At 49.6% G+C, this 15,803-nt stretch overlaps 2 protein-coding genes across 2 annotated transcripts; one reads left to right on the top strand and one right to left on the bottom strand.

Annotated features, from left to right (window-relative positions):
• The first annotated feature begins 27 nt into the window (after positions 1-27).
• NAGA (alpha-N-acetylgalactosaminidase) lies at positions 28-5,176 on the top strand. The gene is made up of 8 exons (XM_032107601.1): positions 28-254; positions 620-794; positions 939-1,116; positions 1,397-1,491; positions 2,166-2,327; positions 2,794-2,991; positions 3,198-3,341; positions 3,566-5,176. Exons 1-8 carry the CDS (start codon positions 91-93, stop codon positions 3,743-3,745), a joined length of 1,296 nt encoding a protein of 431 aa, XP_031963492.1. The 5' UTR covers positions 28-90; the 3' UTR covers positions 3,746-5,176.
• A 676-nt stretch (positions 5,177-5,852) lies between these two features.
• Positions 5,853-15,712, bottom strand: WBP2NL (WBP2 N-terminal like). The gene is made up of 8 exons (XM_032107602.1): positions 15,605-15,712; positions 12,483-12,591; positions 11,800-11,935; positions 10,232-10,324; positions 9,224-9,442; positions 8,704-8,832; positions 8,305-8,381; positions 5,853-7,412 (listed from the first exon to the last, which is right to left on the bottom strand). The coding sequence occupies exons 1-8, from the start codon at positions 15,661-15,663 to the stop codon at positions 7,365-7,367; spliced, it is 870 nt and encodes a 289-aa protein (XP_031963493.1). The 5' UTR covers positions 15,664-15,712; the 3' UTR covers positions 5,853-7,364.
• Positions 15,713-15,803: the final 91 nt, after the last annotated feature.

Raw genomic sequence — 15,803 nt, 5'->3', positions numbered from 1 at the left:
GTCGGTCGGTCGGTCAGGTGATGCGGGCGGCATCATGTGAGCGGGGCCGGGCCGGGGCCGGGAGAGGCGTGCAGTGCCCCGGCGACAGCGATGGAGGCGGTGGTACTGAGCGGGCTGGCCCTGGCCCTGGCCCTGGCGCTGCCCTCCGTGGCCCTGGAGAACGGGCTGGCGCGCACTCCCCCCATGGGCTGGATGTCCTGGGAGAGGTTCCGCTGCAACGTGGACTGCCAGGCAGATCCCCTCAACTGCATCAGGTCAGCGGGTGGGGCTTGGTCGGGTCGAACTTCAGGCCCGGGATGGCTCTGGCACCTTCTGCGTCCCTGGGACCCCGGGGTGGTTGGTGCCTGGGAGGCGGGCGGCTCAGATGCCCCGGTGCTGGGCTGGAGAGTCCCCAGAGCTGAAGGATGTGGCCAGGCTTTGCAGGCAGTCGGGGAAACGCTTCCCCCTCAGTGAGGTCAATAAACACGGACAGGGTTTACATGGGAGCCCTGGAGACCCTCCTAAGGCTCAGACCAGCCCTCCAGCGCCCCCAGTTAACCCGAAAATCCCTCTGCCTGCCTGACCTGGTGAGGTGCAAGGGTCGCAGGGTCTCAGCCTGCCATGTCCCCTCCATCCACAGTGAGCAGCTCTTCTTCGATATGGCAGACCGGCTGGCAGAGGATGGCTGGAGGGAGCTGGGCTATGAGTACATCAACATTGACGACTGCTGGTCTGCCAAGCAGAGGGACGCGGCAGGACAGCTGGTTCCCGACCCCAAGAGATTTCCCAGTGGAATTAAGGCTCTGGCTGACTACGTGAGTGCCTGCTGGGGGCCGTTGGGGATCTCTGTGGCCCCATGCCACCATGGTGGGAGAACTGGGAAGGAATGGAGGACCCTGGTACCTGGGAGACATCTTGGATCCCTTTGTTTGCTCCTTGCAGCTCTCTTCTCCTCACAGGTCCATTCCAGGGGCCTGAAGCTGGGCATTTACGGTGACCTGGGCGTCTTCACCTGTGGGGGCTACCCAGGCACTATGCTGGAACACGTGCAGCAGGATGCCCAGACCTTTGCAGCGTGGGGTGTGGACATGCTGAAGCTGGATGGGTGCTACTCGTCTGCAGAGGAGCAGGCAAAAGGTAAAGAGTTCACCAGCCTGTGGTGTTCCTCCCCCTGCTACTTTGGTTGGGGCTGCTGACCCTCTGCAGAAACACTTGTATAGCCAGTTCCTCCCTTGTGTCTCCTCTTGCAACTCTTGGGAAAAGAGGCAACAGTTTGTGTGCCCTGGAGGTGGTATAAGGCAGGAAGCCAGGCTGGCCTGGGAGACCTCTTGCTGGGTGGGCTGGGACAAAGGCTGCAACTGGGACATGGGCTGCAGCCAGCCACCCCCTTCACTGGCTGTCATCTTCTTTCCCTAAGGATACCCAGAAATGGCGAGGGCCTTGAACGCCACAGGCCGCCCCATCGTCTACTCCTGCAGCTGGCCAGCGTATCAGGGGGGTCTTCCCCCCAAGGTGAGGGTTTTCCCATCCGTTGGCAGGTTCCCATGTCCCCTGTGGCCTGGACGAGCTCTGGCTGAAGCTCCAGGAGCAGGGTGTTACACCCTGCTTATTTCTCCACCCCTGGATGGTGCTGCAGGTCCCCAAAGGGAATGTGGTCTTCCCGGCAGGCATCTGGGGACACTTGGGGGTCCCAATATGGCTAGGTGATGGGAATTTGTGGGAAGAAGGCTCTGGGGTGTACCCTCTTCACCCTACTCATATGGTATGGGCTTGGTCCTGACAGTCTTCTTATGAAACAATCCTGTCTGGTTTCAGTGCTTGAAATAGGATAATCCTCCTAGTATATATTTCTTGAGAATTGGTTGTACTCACATATTTCCTCTTTCACTTTTTGAGTCAATCCTGAGCTGCCCTCATTGTTGTAGCTGATAGCTTATCATATTTCCTCATGGCCTCTGTGGTTGTTTTGCCAGACATCCTATCGTACTGGCATATGCCCAGACATTGTGGGATATGACTCTGTTTTGCCTCCTTACCCTTCCCTCCTTGCCCTTCTCCAGATTCCTCTGCCTTTCACACACTTTCTGGACAGTGCAGCCCTCAACAATTAACAGTGCTGCCCCTGCTCCCCCACCTTGCAGAGCAGCTCTTTTTTCCCTCCTGCCTGACCCTGTTTTCCTCATCAGGTGAACTACACTATCCTGGCAGAGATCTGCAACCTGTGGCGTAACTATGACGACATCCAGGATTCCTGGGACAGTGTACTTTCCATTGTGGACTGGTTCTTCGCAAACCAGGACGTGCTGCAACCGGCAGCTGGCCCCGGTCACTGGAACGACCCAGACATGGTGCGGCCAGGTGGTGGGTGCTTTGACCCTGTCTGGGGATGAGGAACTCCAGGGATCCCCTTCTAGGGGTAGGGCAAGGGAAGAGCTCCAGGAGCAGGAGCCCTGTTGCTGCAGAGGCAAAGCTGGTGTTGCCCTTGCCAAGCTGTGGGAAAACCCTGTGGTTGCAAAGAACCCTTCACCACCTGAATTTACCTGTCAAGTTCTCCAGATGTTCTTGTCCTTCCCTGCACAGCCTGAGGGCAAATAGTGGTGAAACAAAGGATGTTAATGAGTGCATTTGAATGTATGTTGCCAGCAGGGATGAGATATCCCAGTGGCTGTGGTGGCAGGGGTGGACTGCTTAAGGGGAAGCAAAAGTGTGAGGTTTCCCTTGTGGGTCCCTTCAGGAAGCAGCATCAGCGATGACAAGCAGACAAGTTTCTAACTTTCTTCTGCCTCTTCCATTTTTTCACCGTCTCCCTTCCAGCTCATCATTGGAAACTTTGGCCTTAGCTACGAGCAGTCACGCTCCCAAATGGCCTTGTGGACAGTGATGGCAGCTCCGCTCCTCATGTCCACGGATCTCCGCACCATCTCCCCCAGTGCCAAGGAGATCCTGCAGAACCGCCTGATGATCCAGATCAACCAGGACCCCCTGGGAATCCAGGGGCGCAGGATTGTCAAGGTTAGGGGGAAAGCAGATGCATTTGGGAGAGCAGACAGAAGTAGCACAGAGTATCAAAATAAGGAGGGAGAGTGCAGCGATGCAGAGAAACAAGAGCAGGAGAGCTGTGGGAGTTGTGGGCCTGCTGGTGTAGCAGCTCCACAGTGCAGAGTCAGAAGTTACACTGGTCCTAGCAACTCTGCCTCACCCACCTATCCCCACCCCAGGAGAAATCCCACATCGAGGTGTTTCTGCGCCCGCTGTCCCAGGCTGCCAGCGCCCTTGTGTTCTTCAGCCGGAGGACGGATATGCCCTTCCACTACACCACCAGCCTGGCCAAGCTCCACTTCCCTGAGGATGCTGTGTATGAGGTGAGTCCCATGGCACATGGATCCCCCTCTTCCCAGATCTCCACGCATTTTGGGGGGAGTGAGAGGGAGTACTCTCACTCCATGTCTCTGGGATGAAGGGGCAGCTGCCCACTGGGTCTCTCTCCTGTTGCTCACTGCTGTGCCCTGTCCTGCTATGCCATGTCAGTGACCACAGCTGGACCCCAAGATGTGGAAATGCTGGTAGCTCCATCTCTTTCTTTCAGGTACAAGATGTGTTCGTTGGGAAGATCATCGGGGCCTTAAAGACAGCAGACAACTTCTCAGTGGTTATTAACCCCTCAGGGGTGGTGATGTGGTATCTCCGTCCCATGGCACTCCCGGTACAACCCTGGCATGTCAGACATCAAGCCCCTGGCGAGGGTTTCCGCCCAACCCTTCTGTGACAGGGCCCAGGGGATGGGGTGTGGACAGTGCCAGGGTGAGCTGTGAGACCCCAGGGCACGTGGCTCTTCACTACACAAGTGCCTTCTGCTGGTGAGCCCAGCAATGCTGGGCAGTGAACATCCCCTGGTACCAGCCTAATGATGTCTGCTCCGTCTGCATAAATCAGGAATTCTTGTTGCCCACTGCCTAAGGGTATGCAGAGCATAATTCCTCGCTAATTGCAAAGCTTTTTGAGATCCTCTCGTGGAAGATGCCATACAAGTAGAGCCCAGCCACTACTGAAGTTTGTCAGCTCTGACCTGAGAACTTCATTGCTTTGAGCTGGATGTTACTGACTGCTGCAGGGGCTGTTTGAACTACACCTGTAGAAAGGCTTTGGGTGCTTTTGTATCTCCTAGGGTTGTGACACGCCCTTCTCCCTTTTCCCCCACCCTCACCTCCCAAGTGTGTGATGGCGTTAATGTCAAGGATCAGACTTGGTCACCTTCTTTCTTTTGCTATAATCAGCTTAGTTTAGAATAAGGGGCTGTCAACAGGGTTGCATCCCTCCCATATATCCCCACCAGGAGCAAGAGCTCTTGGAGGCATAATGGTCCTGTACAGTGAGGCTTTGCTTGCAGGCCTGATCCTGCTGCCACAATCCTAGAGGCCAGCACTACTTGAGCCTAGCAGGGGTGCTAGCATTGTGTTAAAGCCCCTCTAGTAGAGGTTTACAGCAGAGCAGAGCAAAAATCTCCATGAGCCATGCACGACCTCAGGAGCCATGCTGTGGTACGCACCAAAAACCGCAGAGCCATAGCACGTTGCGTAGGAGTGCTGGCAGGAAGATGCTGATACTCAGTTGAGGTGGTCTTTTGGGTTGGGCAATGGTCACAGGTGCCTCCAAGCTGAAAGTTGCATCCTTCTTGCTCTAGAAGGGAATTTCTGCTAAAAGGATGATCAGGTCCTACTCCAGCAGGTTGAAAATACAGGATTCCTCAGGGAAAGGCTTCTTCTCCCAAGGGCACCAAATCCACAGCTCTATTCTGAGGAGGAGCCTGCACTAATAAACTGGAAGTGAGTGTCAGGAGAGACTCTAAAGCCCTCAACTGCTTCACCTTCGTACAACAGACTACCTATGGAGGAGTTCTGATGACACAAGATTAAGCCTCAGACTGGGGAAAGATCACGTTAGATTAGGGGGGGGAAAAAAAAAAAAAGTTCTCCTATTCATCTGTGGGAGGGTTCCTGGTCATCTGCCCACTCTGATTCCTACAGGACCAAATGGTTGATTCTGGCCCCTTCCAGAAACTGGGTGCAGGGTCAAAATACTGAACACAACGCTTGCAGTTCTAATAAGGAAGAACTTGCTAAAAAACAAGGAGCTGGCTTTGTTCTTGGGGAGTGATTGAGGCAAATTGATATTGAAATAAAGGGAAACAGATCACAGACTCTGTCTCATGTTTTAGTGTTGCTAGCTACAGCTGCTTGGTTAATGTAGGATTACAGGGTCATTACCACAAAACAGGAACAACTATGCTAGGAAACAGAACTGGTTTCCTGTCAGAACCTGGACTGATGCAGAGTAGGAAATGGCTTTCCAGTAGTTACATCATGTTCAGCAGGGCAGCAGCATTCCTTGGCACATGAGGAAACAGATTTTACAGTCCATAGCCAAATGCCATTTTCCCTATCATATATTATTTTTCCATTGCTGGAAGAAAAATTGATAGTGAGGAGTTTCTTTTAAAGACTTTAAAGGCCTTCCCTCTGATGTAATGTACATAGAAGAGATGCTGTGAATGCGGCTGTAGTGAGTAGCAGTGTGGTAACATGGCACCTGCTACATGCAGCAATGGGACATGAACATGTGCCAGTTCTGGATACCTGGGCATAGCCACAGGCACCAGCCAGCCTTCCACCCTTCCCAGGCAGCAAGGATAAGCCCCACCTTCTTCACTCCCACCAGTTACTTGATTCCAGGTCCAGCTTAGCCACATACCAGGGAGAGAGAAGTACAGACCCACAACTGACCCGAGGGAGCAGCAGCAGTGGTTGTAGTTCATTCCAGCCTTCTGTGCAGTATGCAAGAATTAAGGTCAACACAACACAGACACAACAGTGAACTGGCAGATAAAGGTATCAACACTCCTGTATTAAAGTGCAATTCAAAAAGTTACAAACATTCACGGTTGATTTTTTTTTTTAAATACAGAGTTGTTAGAATATCTCTAACTCAGAAAAAGTATTTATAGATAGGAAACTTACTTCCTCCCCCCATGGAACTGCTTTAGGAATTCATACTTTTAAGTTGTGCAAACCTGACTTGCAGGAGAGCCCTGCCATACAGGGAAGTAAGAGGGAAAACACTCCTTCCCCCTTCTTTTGAAGGTAGGGAGGCTGTAGGAAGAAGTACAATCACCCTATATGTAAAGGATCACAAGGGTCTCCACCAGACTAGAGACTCTTTTCAGAGCAGGTTTAACGGCACTATGTCCTAAGGAAAAAGGATAGGTTGTGGCTGAGCAGACAGAGTCTCTGCAAGAGAACCAAGCATCAGTAACTCCTACCCAGACAGCAGTTCCCAGCCGAGGGCACTGCACCTGTGAGCAACCAACTGGGATTAAACTGCCCACATTGTTCAGATGTGGGCACACACGGCCTGGCTCCAGCAGCTGACGGAAAAGATGAGGGCCAGTTTTCCCCGGGGAGGTAGCACACAGCGCAAGTTTGCTCAGCAAGAGGGAGCCAGGGCTGCAGGACTTGTCTCCTGAAAAGGCTAGTGCCAGGTCATCTTCCTAATGTAACATATTTTGCTCCAAGACAGGCAGCCTCCTGTGCAGCACTTGACTCCATTATGTTTGAAAAACGGCTGCTTGACACAGGATCATTGCGCAGAGATGGGGCCTGCTCGGACAGGGAAAGGAAGACGGATCCTCAGGCCTGCCAGTCTATGAGCTCACTGCCCTGAGGCACACCTTTGTTTGCTTCTCTATCCAATGGCTACAAAGACAGGCTGATTGGGGCCCATCCCCTTCCCTCTTTCGTAGCCAAATGCTTCGGCATTTCTTAAAATGCACTTCTCAAGGTCATCACCCCTCAACTGTTAGTCCAGGAGCCACACACTTCCAGCACAATACCAGATTTCCAAAGTCCCATCTCACACTGAATTGTGCTAGAACTTAAGGAAGTTTAACACCTTTCTAGGGCACCCGAGGATCCATGCAGGGAACCCCATGGCTCTCTACACCTTTCCTCCTGGACAGTGCTTCAGAAGTCAAAAGTTTGGCATTCCAAGTTGTTTTACTCCAACAAGATCCCAGAGCCTTCACATTTTAGTCCTAGATTAGTCATGTGATACGGTTTAATAAGAAGTCCATCTCTCTCCTCAAGCCAATGGCAGGGCAAAAGGTTAGTCCTTCAACCCCATGAGATAAAGCAAGTAAGTAGGAAAGTGCTGTTGTCCTGCCTTGTATTGCCACTGACTTAAATGTTTAAGGAGGGCAGGTGCTCAGCTGCCCAGCGCTATATCTATTGTAGAGAAACAGAGATCTAGAGATATGCTAACTTGAGGGGTACTAACAGCCAAATTGTCTTCAGGGAGAGAGAATGTGGGAGACTGGCTGCAATTTCCTTCTGTTAGTTGTTCTTCTTATCCTCAGGAGGTGCATAAGGAGGCGGCTGATCCTGGAAGGAGATACAGTAGAGTCAACAACCATGCTTGTTTTATGACCAGCTCTTTCCAGGCATTCCCAGGCTTGGCTCACCAGAAATGAGTGCCCTGCAGTGAGCTACAGACAGAACCAAGTGCTATGGTTTAAGCTGTTATTTCATCACACCACTCCTCTCCAGTATCAGTTATGCTCCATGATACATGCTGCCTCCACAACGTTTCTAGGAAAAGTCCCCTCAAAACCAGGTAACAAATGGTCTACTGCAAATGGGCCATTTAATCTGTTTTAACAGCCATCCTCCCTTCCCTTCCAGGGCTTTGTCCCTGTTGAAGCTCATAGCTCTGACCCAGCAGACAGCAAACCCTGGGCTGAGGGCCAGCTTTGCTGTTCCATCAGTCTCCAGCCTGCCAGAGCCAAGCAAGGCAGTCAAGGGCACAGCCAGACTGTCATGTACCAGATGGATGCTACACACAACCTACTGGCTGCCACTGACTGAACAGTAAGAGATGTCCCTCTCTCCATGCAGCCCAGAAAGAAAGCAAAACAGAAACCCACATGCTCTCATCCTTAAGTGACCTGTTCTTTAACTCTCCTCATTTTCAGGCCCAATGGATGCAGAGAGCTCTGTGTTTCCTTTGTGCCCATGCAAGTCTGTTATGCCTTTAGGAGTAAGACAGGTAGTAAAGGGCTGTTACTGCATCAATCTTAAGGCCTTCCTGCTTTCCTGACTGAAAATTTAACCAGCCTTCTTCATGGGATCAACATCCATGCCTCCCTCCCAGAAAAATGCATACTTTCTGTGCATGTTCAACATGGAGGTACACTAGACTTTGCTAGGAATGCAAAGCACCGTCTCTAGTGACAGAGGAGGGAGTAGGCACATGAAGACCAGGCATGGTACTCACCATGGGCATGTACACGTTGTGTGGGTTGGCAGGGTTGTAATATGCACTGGAAGCAGCTTCCATGGCCTTACTGCCTCCTGGAAAGGAAGGAAAAGAAGCCACCTTAAATTCTGAGGCAATGGCCCCAGCCCCAGAGCCTTCTCCCCAGCCAGTGCTCTTCCAAGGAGGCAACAAAGGCCCAAGGAGCTGACAGGAACTGCAGCAAGCCATCTTAGAATTCAGAGCAGCTCAGGAAAGCTGGCAAGCTGTGCAGTGCAGGGCTGAGCAGCTCCCTACAGAAGACGTGGAGCTCTTGCAACAACAGCTTCTCCACCCCATGCTGTGCCCATGCCACCCTTAAACCAAGTCCCCAGGCACCCTTTTGCACCCAGACCCTGGCAACCACCCAGTCCCATTTACCTGGCATCCCTGGGCTCACCCAGGCTGGGGGAGCTGAGGGGGCTGAGGGTCCCGCAGGAGGTGCCCCGGAGTAGGGCGGTGGAGGTGGCACGTACATGGGGTTCATGTTTGGAAGTGGTGGGTAAATACCTGAAAAAGACAACACCAGGCTGATGCTTTGGACCACGGATCATGGGACAGAGGGGAGAGAGCTCACAGGCCCAACAGCACATTAGCTGTGGACAAGAGCAGTGGTAAGGGAAGCTCCCCAGGCTTGGCAGGGATGCAGACAGCAGGGATCTGATAATTTGCTAATGCCTGTCATGTCAGCAGGCAATAATTCTCTACCAAGCACAATTTGCAAACCACATTTTCACGTAGCTAGAACTATAGCAACACATGGGTGTGATCAACAGCATGTGACAGAGTTTTCAAGGACAAGGATCCTTGCTGGAGACAAAACAACAGTAACCCTCATCGTACCACTGTCATTTCTTCACAGTTAATATCAGAGCCAGTCATCACTACACAACTTCCAAACCTGGAGTCTGGGCGTATGGGTATCCCATGGGCTGTGGAGCAGGTCCATAGGCATTCATTGGAGGTGGTGCATAGGGATATGGTCCGTTCGGTGGCGGAGGGGCAGCGTAGCCTCCCGGCACAGGTGAATAGCCCCCGGGGGCAGGCGGGGGGGGTGCATATCCTCCAGGAACAGGGGTGTATCCATAGCCAGGGTTCTGCAGAGGAACGCCACTGGAAGCTAAGGAACACATGTTTAGTAAGCCAGACATCTTTTCTTAAAACTAAATGTACAGAACAGAATGAAAATAGTCCTGTTAATGCAGCACTGTTTCCCTTTATCTAGATTCACTGTATAGTCCTGGCATAGCTCTGTGCTTGAAAAGCATTAGTCACAGGGTGCTAAAGAAAAGCAGCTGCAAAAATACAACCTTGCAGGTCCCAGTCCCACCACAGAGATCCCACTGCTTGAAGAAAAGACCACTCTAAAGCAAGTAACAGTACAGTGTTTTTTCCTTTTTTTTTAAACTTTCTTTCTGAAAAAAAATATATTTTAAAATGCAAATTTCTTTAAAAAGGAAACTTTATCAGAAAAAAAGGTACTTGTTCTTCCCTTTGAAAATTTTAAAAAGAAATTATTTTTTAAAACCTATTTTTCCCCTCTCCTAATGTGCACATTAACTTCTCCCATCTTACTACACTACAATAGAACTGAGCTGAGGGTAGATAAGCAAAGCAATTTTTCACCATCACATATTTCAACCTTTTTCCAGGAGAAATAAGGTTCTGTAGAAAAAGGTGGTTCACCTCAGAAGCTCAAACCCCAGAGTATTCTGACTGCACAAAGCATTAAGATGAAATAAAGAAAAAGGATTGGAAGGGAAACCAAAAGTTCCCCTGGAAAGAGAATAAATACTTTGCTGTGGAAGAGGGCATAGGGTACCTCTCTTCCCACGAAGTTCAGAACAAGCACACTTGCTTACTAGCTCAGCCAACCATGGGGGAATCACAGGATCTGAAAATCCCTTACCACTAGAAGCAGCTTTAAACATCAGCTGTCCAAACTCAATGGCTCCTCCACTGTTGAAAGTCAGTTTAAATGTCCCCTGACCTTCCCAGCCACCTAGAAGAAAGAATTAGAATGGAAGCAGACTATTAGCCTCCTCAGTACCAGCCAAGACAGCAAAATTGTTTATACTTCAATTATTTTTTTTCTTCTTTATTTCAAAACTATTTTGCATCCTATTATCAGGGAGAAAGAGTCATGGCACTGCTATCAGACATCCCCCAAAATAGTATCTCAAGAGGATCAGGAATTTATTTTTTTACACTTTAGAAGTTATAGTCATATAGAAGCAGCCTACTCTAGATACAATCCTGTTTTGCTCTTTCCTGAAAGCTTTAATGGAACCTAATAATGAACAGTGTAAAGACTGAACATTTGTTTCACTGAGGATTTTAACTGAAAGCCCTCAGATGAAGTTTTATTGATGTCCTCAGTGAACTACAGATCAGCATCTGCAACTCAAGCTAGGATTTAAATCAAATGCAACATCTTTAATCTCACTGACACACAGGAGCTGAGAGAGATTATTAAATGCTGAAGTATAATAGCAGTTTTTAAAAGAAACCAATCAAGTAGGCGTTTTGTGCCTACTTTTTGGGTTTTGCTGGTTTTTGGGGGGAGGTGCTTTGGGTTTTGGTGTTAAAAATACATGTCATTTAAATATAAGATTTATCTTCCTTGTCTAACAATTAAATTAGTATAAAGAGAGAGTCTCTTGGGGATAAAGCAGAAATAAAGTACAGAAATATAACAAAAGAGTCCATCATGGATAAAGTCATTCCTTTGGAGATTCACCTTTGTAAAACCACTGTGTTAGTATGACTTCAGCCCAAGATTGTGGCTGATCCACAATCCCCAGAGGACCCAGTCACTTTAAAACATTGTTACAAACAGAAAGCAAAAAGCATAGACCCTCCAGATGCCATAAAAACGCACATCAACTAATTCCAGGGCTGAAGAGGGAAGAAATTTGAACCAGAAGCCATGTTTCCAATCCCGATTTCTCTTTTGCAATTCCCCTCCATGTTTGGTCATGAACACCACTCTTAAGTCTTACCACAGCTTCATAATCAAATTGGGATCAAAGCTAAATCAATGATGGACAGCAGACTCACAGATCCATATAAACCATACCCAAGTGGCTGCTGACTTTTCAAAACCAAAAGTGCTTGCTTATTCTAATTCTATCAATAGCATTGATGGTGACTTGGTCATTTACCCACCCTTCCAGGTCAAAGACAGGAGAAAAACAAGCTCATTCAAAAACTGAGTGAACTTGACAACACCCAGCAAGACAGAAGAATTAAACAGAAGTCATCCTGGACAAGTCAGCTCCTGGCCTGGGGGCAGAAAGTAACACAGCAGCAGTGGCGTGAAGTGCAGGAGATGGAGTTACCTCAGTGTGGACACACCAGCTATACCACGCCAGCTACTCTGCCTTTCCTGTGCACATAAGCTGCCTGTCTGGTGTTCAGCAAAAAGCACCTTGTGATACTTGGCAAGAGTTCAATCTACAAAGCACAGGCACATACCTCCGGCCTCCGCTTGGATCTGTCCTTTGATGTAATTGGCAGAGAAAACAGGCTGCTCAATCGAGCATCCTTTCACCAAATAAAATGGCATCATGAAAGACAGCATAGGATCCTTGCCCTTGGACACAAAGATCATCTGCAAGACAGGAGGGAATGCTTCTGAATTACTTGAATTCAATAAAGAGAGTGATTGTGGAGTTCTCATTGTATCAGCATCCAAAAAGAGGATAACTTAACCTCTAGTATGAGTATGCATTGAGTTATTTCACAGCTTTAATACTGGGGATCCCCAACAGCTTTGACAGCACATGGCTCACTCACTTGAAGCACGTACATTCCAAAATAATAAACCACTTAAAACACACCTGCATGTTTACAGAGCTTTACTGTTCTGCTTTTTAAGGATAAGCTATGAGAGTTTGCAATGAAAGTATTATTGACTGACACATTATATGAAATACATTCTCTAGACAGTGACTTCCAGGACTGCATGTGCCTTTGTAGGTAAATGGGATTCTGACATAGGTATGAACTATCCCATTTCCATGTTTCCTTCTCCTACCTAGGGCTGTCAGTGGTTCCTTCCACAACAAAAATCCCTTCCTCTATCATCAACTAGGTTTCTGGTTTAAAGTTTACAAGATCCCTTGAGAAAGAAGCAGCCCTGCTGGCATCAGACTTACCCTGTAAGGGGTGAGATACAGCATTCCTTTCTTGGTGCCTTTGAAGATTTCAGGCTTGCCTGTCACGTCACTGAAGGAGAGTTCCACATCTTTACACTGTTTGAGAACACTGCAGGAGGAAATCAAGACAGGTTGGAGAGACAAACTCGGTAACAGCTCCAACACATACCCCTATCACACAGGGAGGGGAATAGCACAGCAAAACTCTAAATATTATCCCAAAGTCCTGCTGTGGGCCCTGCCATTTTGACTTTGAATAGAGAGGGATGATTTATGCAGAGTGGAAGAATTCATCCTCTCATCTGAAACAAGCCCTGCTCCTCCTTCACAAAGGGCACCTTTAAACAACAGGAGGTTTTCTGTCTCCAAAGTTGTCAGACTGAGGAATTCCACTCTGCACAGAAAGACCCTCAGCCCAAAGATCAGGGCACAGAAAGGGCTGAGGTGTCAGAAACCATCCCCTTGAAGCCAAGGTGTAATCTTAGAGCAATCCTCCCTCCCAGTCCATGCTCAAATCAAGTCCACTGCACTGGAAAATAGCACTGCTGTTAAGACCACACCCACTGTGCAAACTGAGGAGGTGGCTGCACTGAAACCCTCACTGCTGACCCTGCCTCACATGACTTACTTAAGTTTTTGTAATAAACAGAACGGTGCTAAGGAATGAAACAATGAGTCAGTGATGTCAGCAATAAGGATATTATTGTTGGATATCTATGGGAACATTAGCAGACACAAAGCCAGATGAGAACTGTGAACACTGCAGGGTCAAGGGTATGGAGGTGCGTGAAAAACTAAATGTATTTTCAGAAAAAAAGAGAGTCATCTTGGGAAAGCATGTCACTGAGTCTATGGTGCAGATCTAAGCGTACCACATAGTAAGAAAATCTGCAGAATAAACAAAAGAACTTTGGGGGTGATAAACCTTCAGCGTGTTACAGTGGCAAAAGACCCCGAGGTGCTTTATGGTTCAAGAGCATGGAAAACAAAGTGACAAAACCCTAAACCAACATGAGCCTGAACAGGCTGGATTTAAAATAACCCTTATGTACTGTGCTCAGCATACTGCAGAAGTCAAATAAAGTCAGGAAACTGCAATTCTTTGGGGAAGGGAGGAATCTGCAGGGCCACCATATGGAAAAACAACCAAATGCCCTACAGTTTGAGGTTCTTTGCTCTTTAGGGAAAAGAAGAACATTGCAGATGTATCTGAAAAACGCAGCTACCTGAGAATGAAGGTATTGAAAAGTCTAGCTTTGATGAGAAAAAAACAACCTGACCAAGAAATTCTACTGGGACATTACTTCATAGCTGAGCCAGATGCAGATTCTCAGACTGGCTGGAAGGGACAGACTTAGGAGACAGCAGAGCTCTTTCCATTTCCAAAATGCAAGGAGGAAACATTTATTCTAAGCTACATAAAACCAACTTTTTGACAGCTCTAATCTTACCAGAACACTCCCTCAATCATGTGCTGTAGCAGCATTTCACGTCATTTTGCCTCACTGGGAAGAATTTCTGTGTAGTCATTGTAATGTTTACTGCTTTGCAGCTACTCACACAAGCAAGTAACATGCAGCCACCACCACGGAGAGTAATTAGGCTGCTGAACCGGTCTGCACCTGCATGCCTGTCCAGGGCTGTCACAGGAGGCTGCGCAGCCTGTGGAACCACACTGCCCTCACCTGTGACTGAGCAGCACCTCAGAGAATGGCTTGAGATCATAAAACCACACAATGTTAGGGGTTGGAAAGGATCTTAAACATTACTTAGTCCCAACCTCCCTGCCATGGCCATGGCCACCTTCCACTAGACCAGTTTGCTCAAAGCATTATCCAACCTGGCTTTGAACACTGCCACGGCTGGGGCATCCACAGCTCGTCTGGGCAACCTGTTCCAGTGCCTCACCACCCTCACAGTAAAGAATTTCTTCCTAATGTCTAGCCTAAATTTCCCTTCTTTCAGCTTGTACCCATTACTCCCTGTCCTAGCACTGCAGCTCCTGATGAAGAGTCCCCCTGTGCCTTCCCTGTAGGTCCCATTCAGATACTGGAAGGTTGCAATGAGGCCTCCACACAACCTTCTCATCTTGAGGCTGAACAGCCCCAATATTGTCAGCCTGTCTTCACAGAGAAAGTGCTTCATTCCTCTTACCAACTTTGTGGCCTCCTCTGGAGTTGCTCCAACAGTTTCACATCCTTCTTATGTTGGGGACCCCAGAGCTAGATGCAGCACTCAAGGTGAGGTCACACCAGAGTAGAATACAGAGGCAGAACCACCTTCCTTGACCTGCTGCCCATGCTACTTTTGATGCAGCCCAGGATTCAAAGGGTAGAGAAACCTCCTTTAAACCAGCATGAACTCAACATGTCAGAGGACTTTCCTGACTGAAGTATTAGGAGTCAGCTCCTACTCCAAACTCAACACAACATGGAGCATATTTTTGGAGTGTAATTTTCCTACTGATCACCAGCCCCAAACCAACTCCTTTGATCCTTTTACTTCGATCCTTTACTGGGCCTCGGGTTTCTAGGATTTCTCTTGCCAGGATGCTGGGAGCATCCAAACACAACCAAACTGAAGCCCAAGTCTGTTAAGCCGGTTTGTCAATCCCCACTCGGGGCGAGAGCAGGCGTCGAGCAGCCGGCTGTGCTTCCACGGATAGGCGCTTCTCCGGGCAGAGAAACTTTGAATTCAAGTTCCTTACTTACGAATTCAAGTGATCAAGACTCCTACCTTAAGTAGTCTCTGCCTCTCCGACGTTACTAAGTAACCTTAAAAAAACCCCAATTCCTTGACTTTTACAAGCGATGGCAGCCTCAGCCTTCACCCAGGACGCCCGCCGGAGCGGCTTTAAGGACCGCCGAGCTTCCACAGTGAAGACGGGGCAGCTCTACGGACCCCAGCCAGGCCTTCTCCCCACTGCCCGCCTCAGCCCGTCCCCACCCTGCCAGGGAGCGCTTTAATAACGCAGACCCCAGGCCGAGCCGGGCCCGCGCCGCCGGGCAGGAAACGGGAGTTGCCCCAGCGGCAGCCTCCCACCACCGGGCCCCGCCATCCCGGCCCTGCTGAGGGGACAAGGGCCGAGGAGGACCCACCCGGCCCCGCGACCCCCGCGGTACCTCTCGGCATTGGGGATGACGACACCACCCTCCTGCGAGTGGTTCCCGTTCAGCGCCATCTTTGCCCCGCCGGCCCCGCCCCTGACCCGGCGGCGGCAGTGACGTCACACCGCGCGGCCCCGCCCGATGACGCATCCCGGCAGGCCCCGCCCCCCGCGGCGTTCCCGGCCGGCGGCGCGCGCGGGGCGGAAGTGAGAAG

This window comes from Corvus moneduloides, chromosome 4 (assembly GCF_009650955.1).
Source record: "Corvus moneduloides isolate bCorMon1 chromosome 4, bCorMon1.pri, whole genome shotgun sequence".
NCBI lineage: Eukaryota > Metazoa > Chordata > Aves > Passeriformes > Corvidae > Corvus > Corvus moneduloides.
Note: the sequence above shows the minus strand (reverse complement) of the source record. Positions and strands in the feature narration are given on the sequence as shown.

Bases quoted from the DNA above. Each gene is read 5' to 3' on its own strand.
- WBP2NL (XM_032107602.1), bottom strand. From the start codon at position 15,663: ATGGCGCTGAACGGGAACCACTCGCAGGAGGGTGGTGTCGTCATCCCC. The intron at 10,325-11,799 runs GTATGTGCCTGT...TCTTTCTTCTAG, and splicing joins GATCCAAGCGGAGGCCGGAG to GTGGCTGGGAAGGTCAGGGG. The intron at 8,833-9,223 runs GTTTGGAAGTTG...TGTCTTTTTCAG, and splicing joins CCCATACGCCCAGACTCCAG to GTATTTACCCACCACTTCCA.
- NAGA (XM_032107601.1), top strand. From the start codon at position 91: ATGGAGGCGGTGGTACTGAGCGGGCTGGCCCTGGCCCTGGCCCTGGCG. The intron at 255-619 runs GTCAGCGGGTGG...CTCCATCCACAG, and splicing joins GATCCCCTCAACTGCATCAG to TGAGCAGCTCTTCTTCGATA. The intron at 1,492-2,165 runs GTGAGGGTTTTC...TTTCCTCATCAG, and splicing joins AGGGGGGTCTTCCCCCCAAG to GTGAACTACACTATCCTGGC.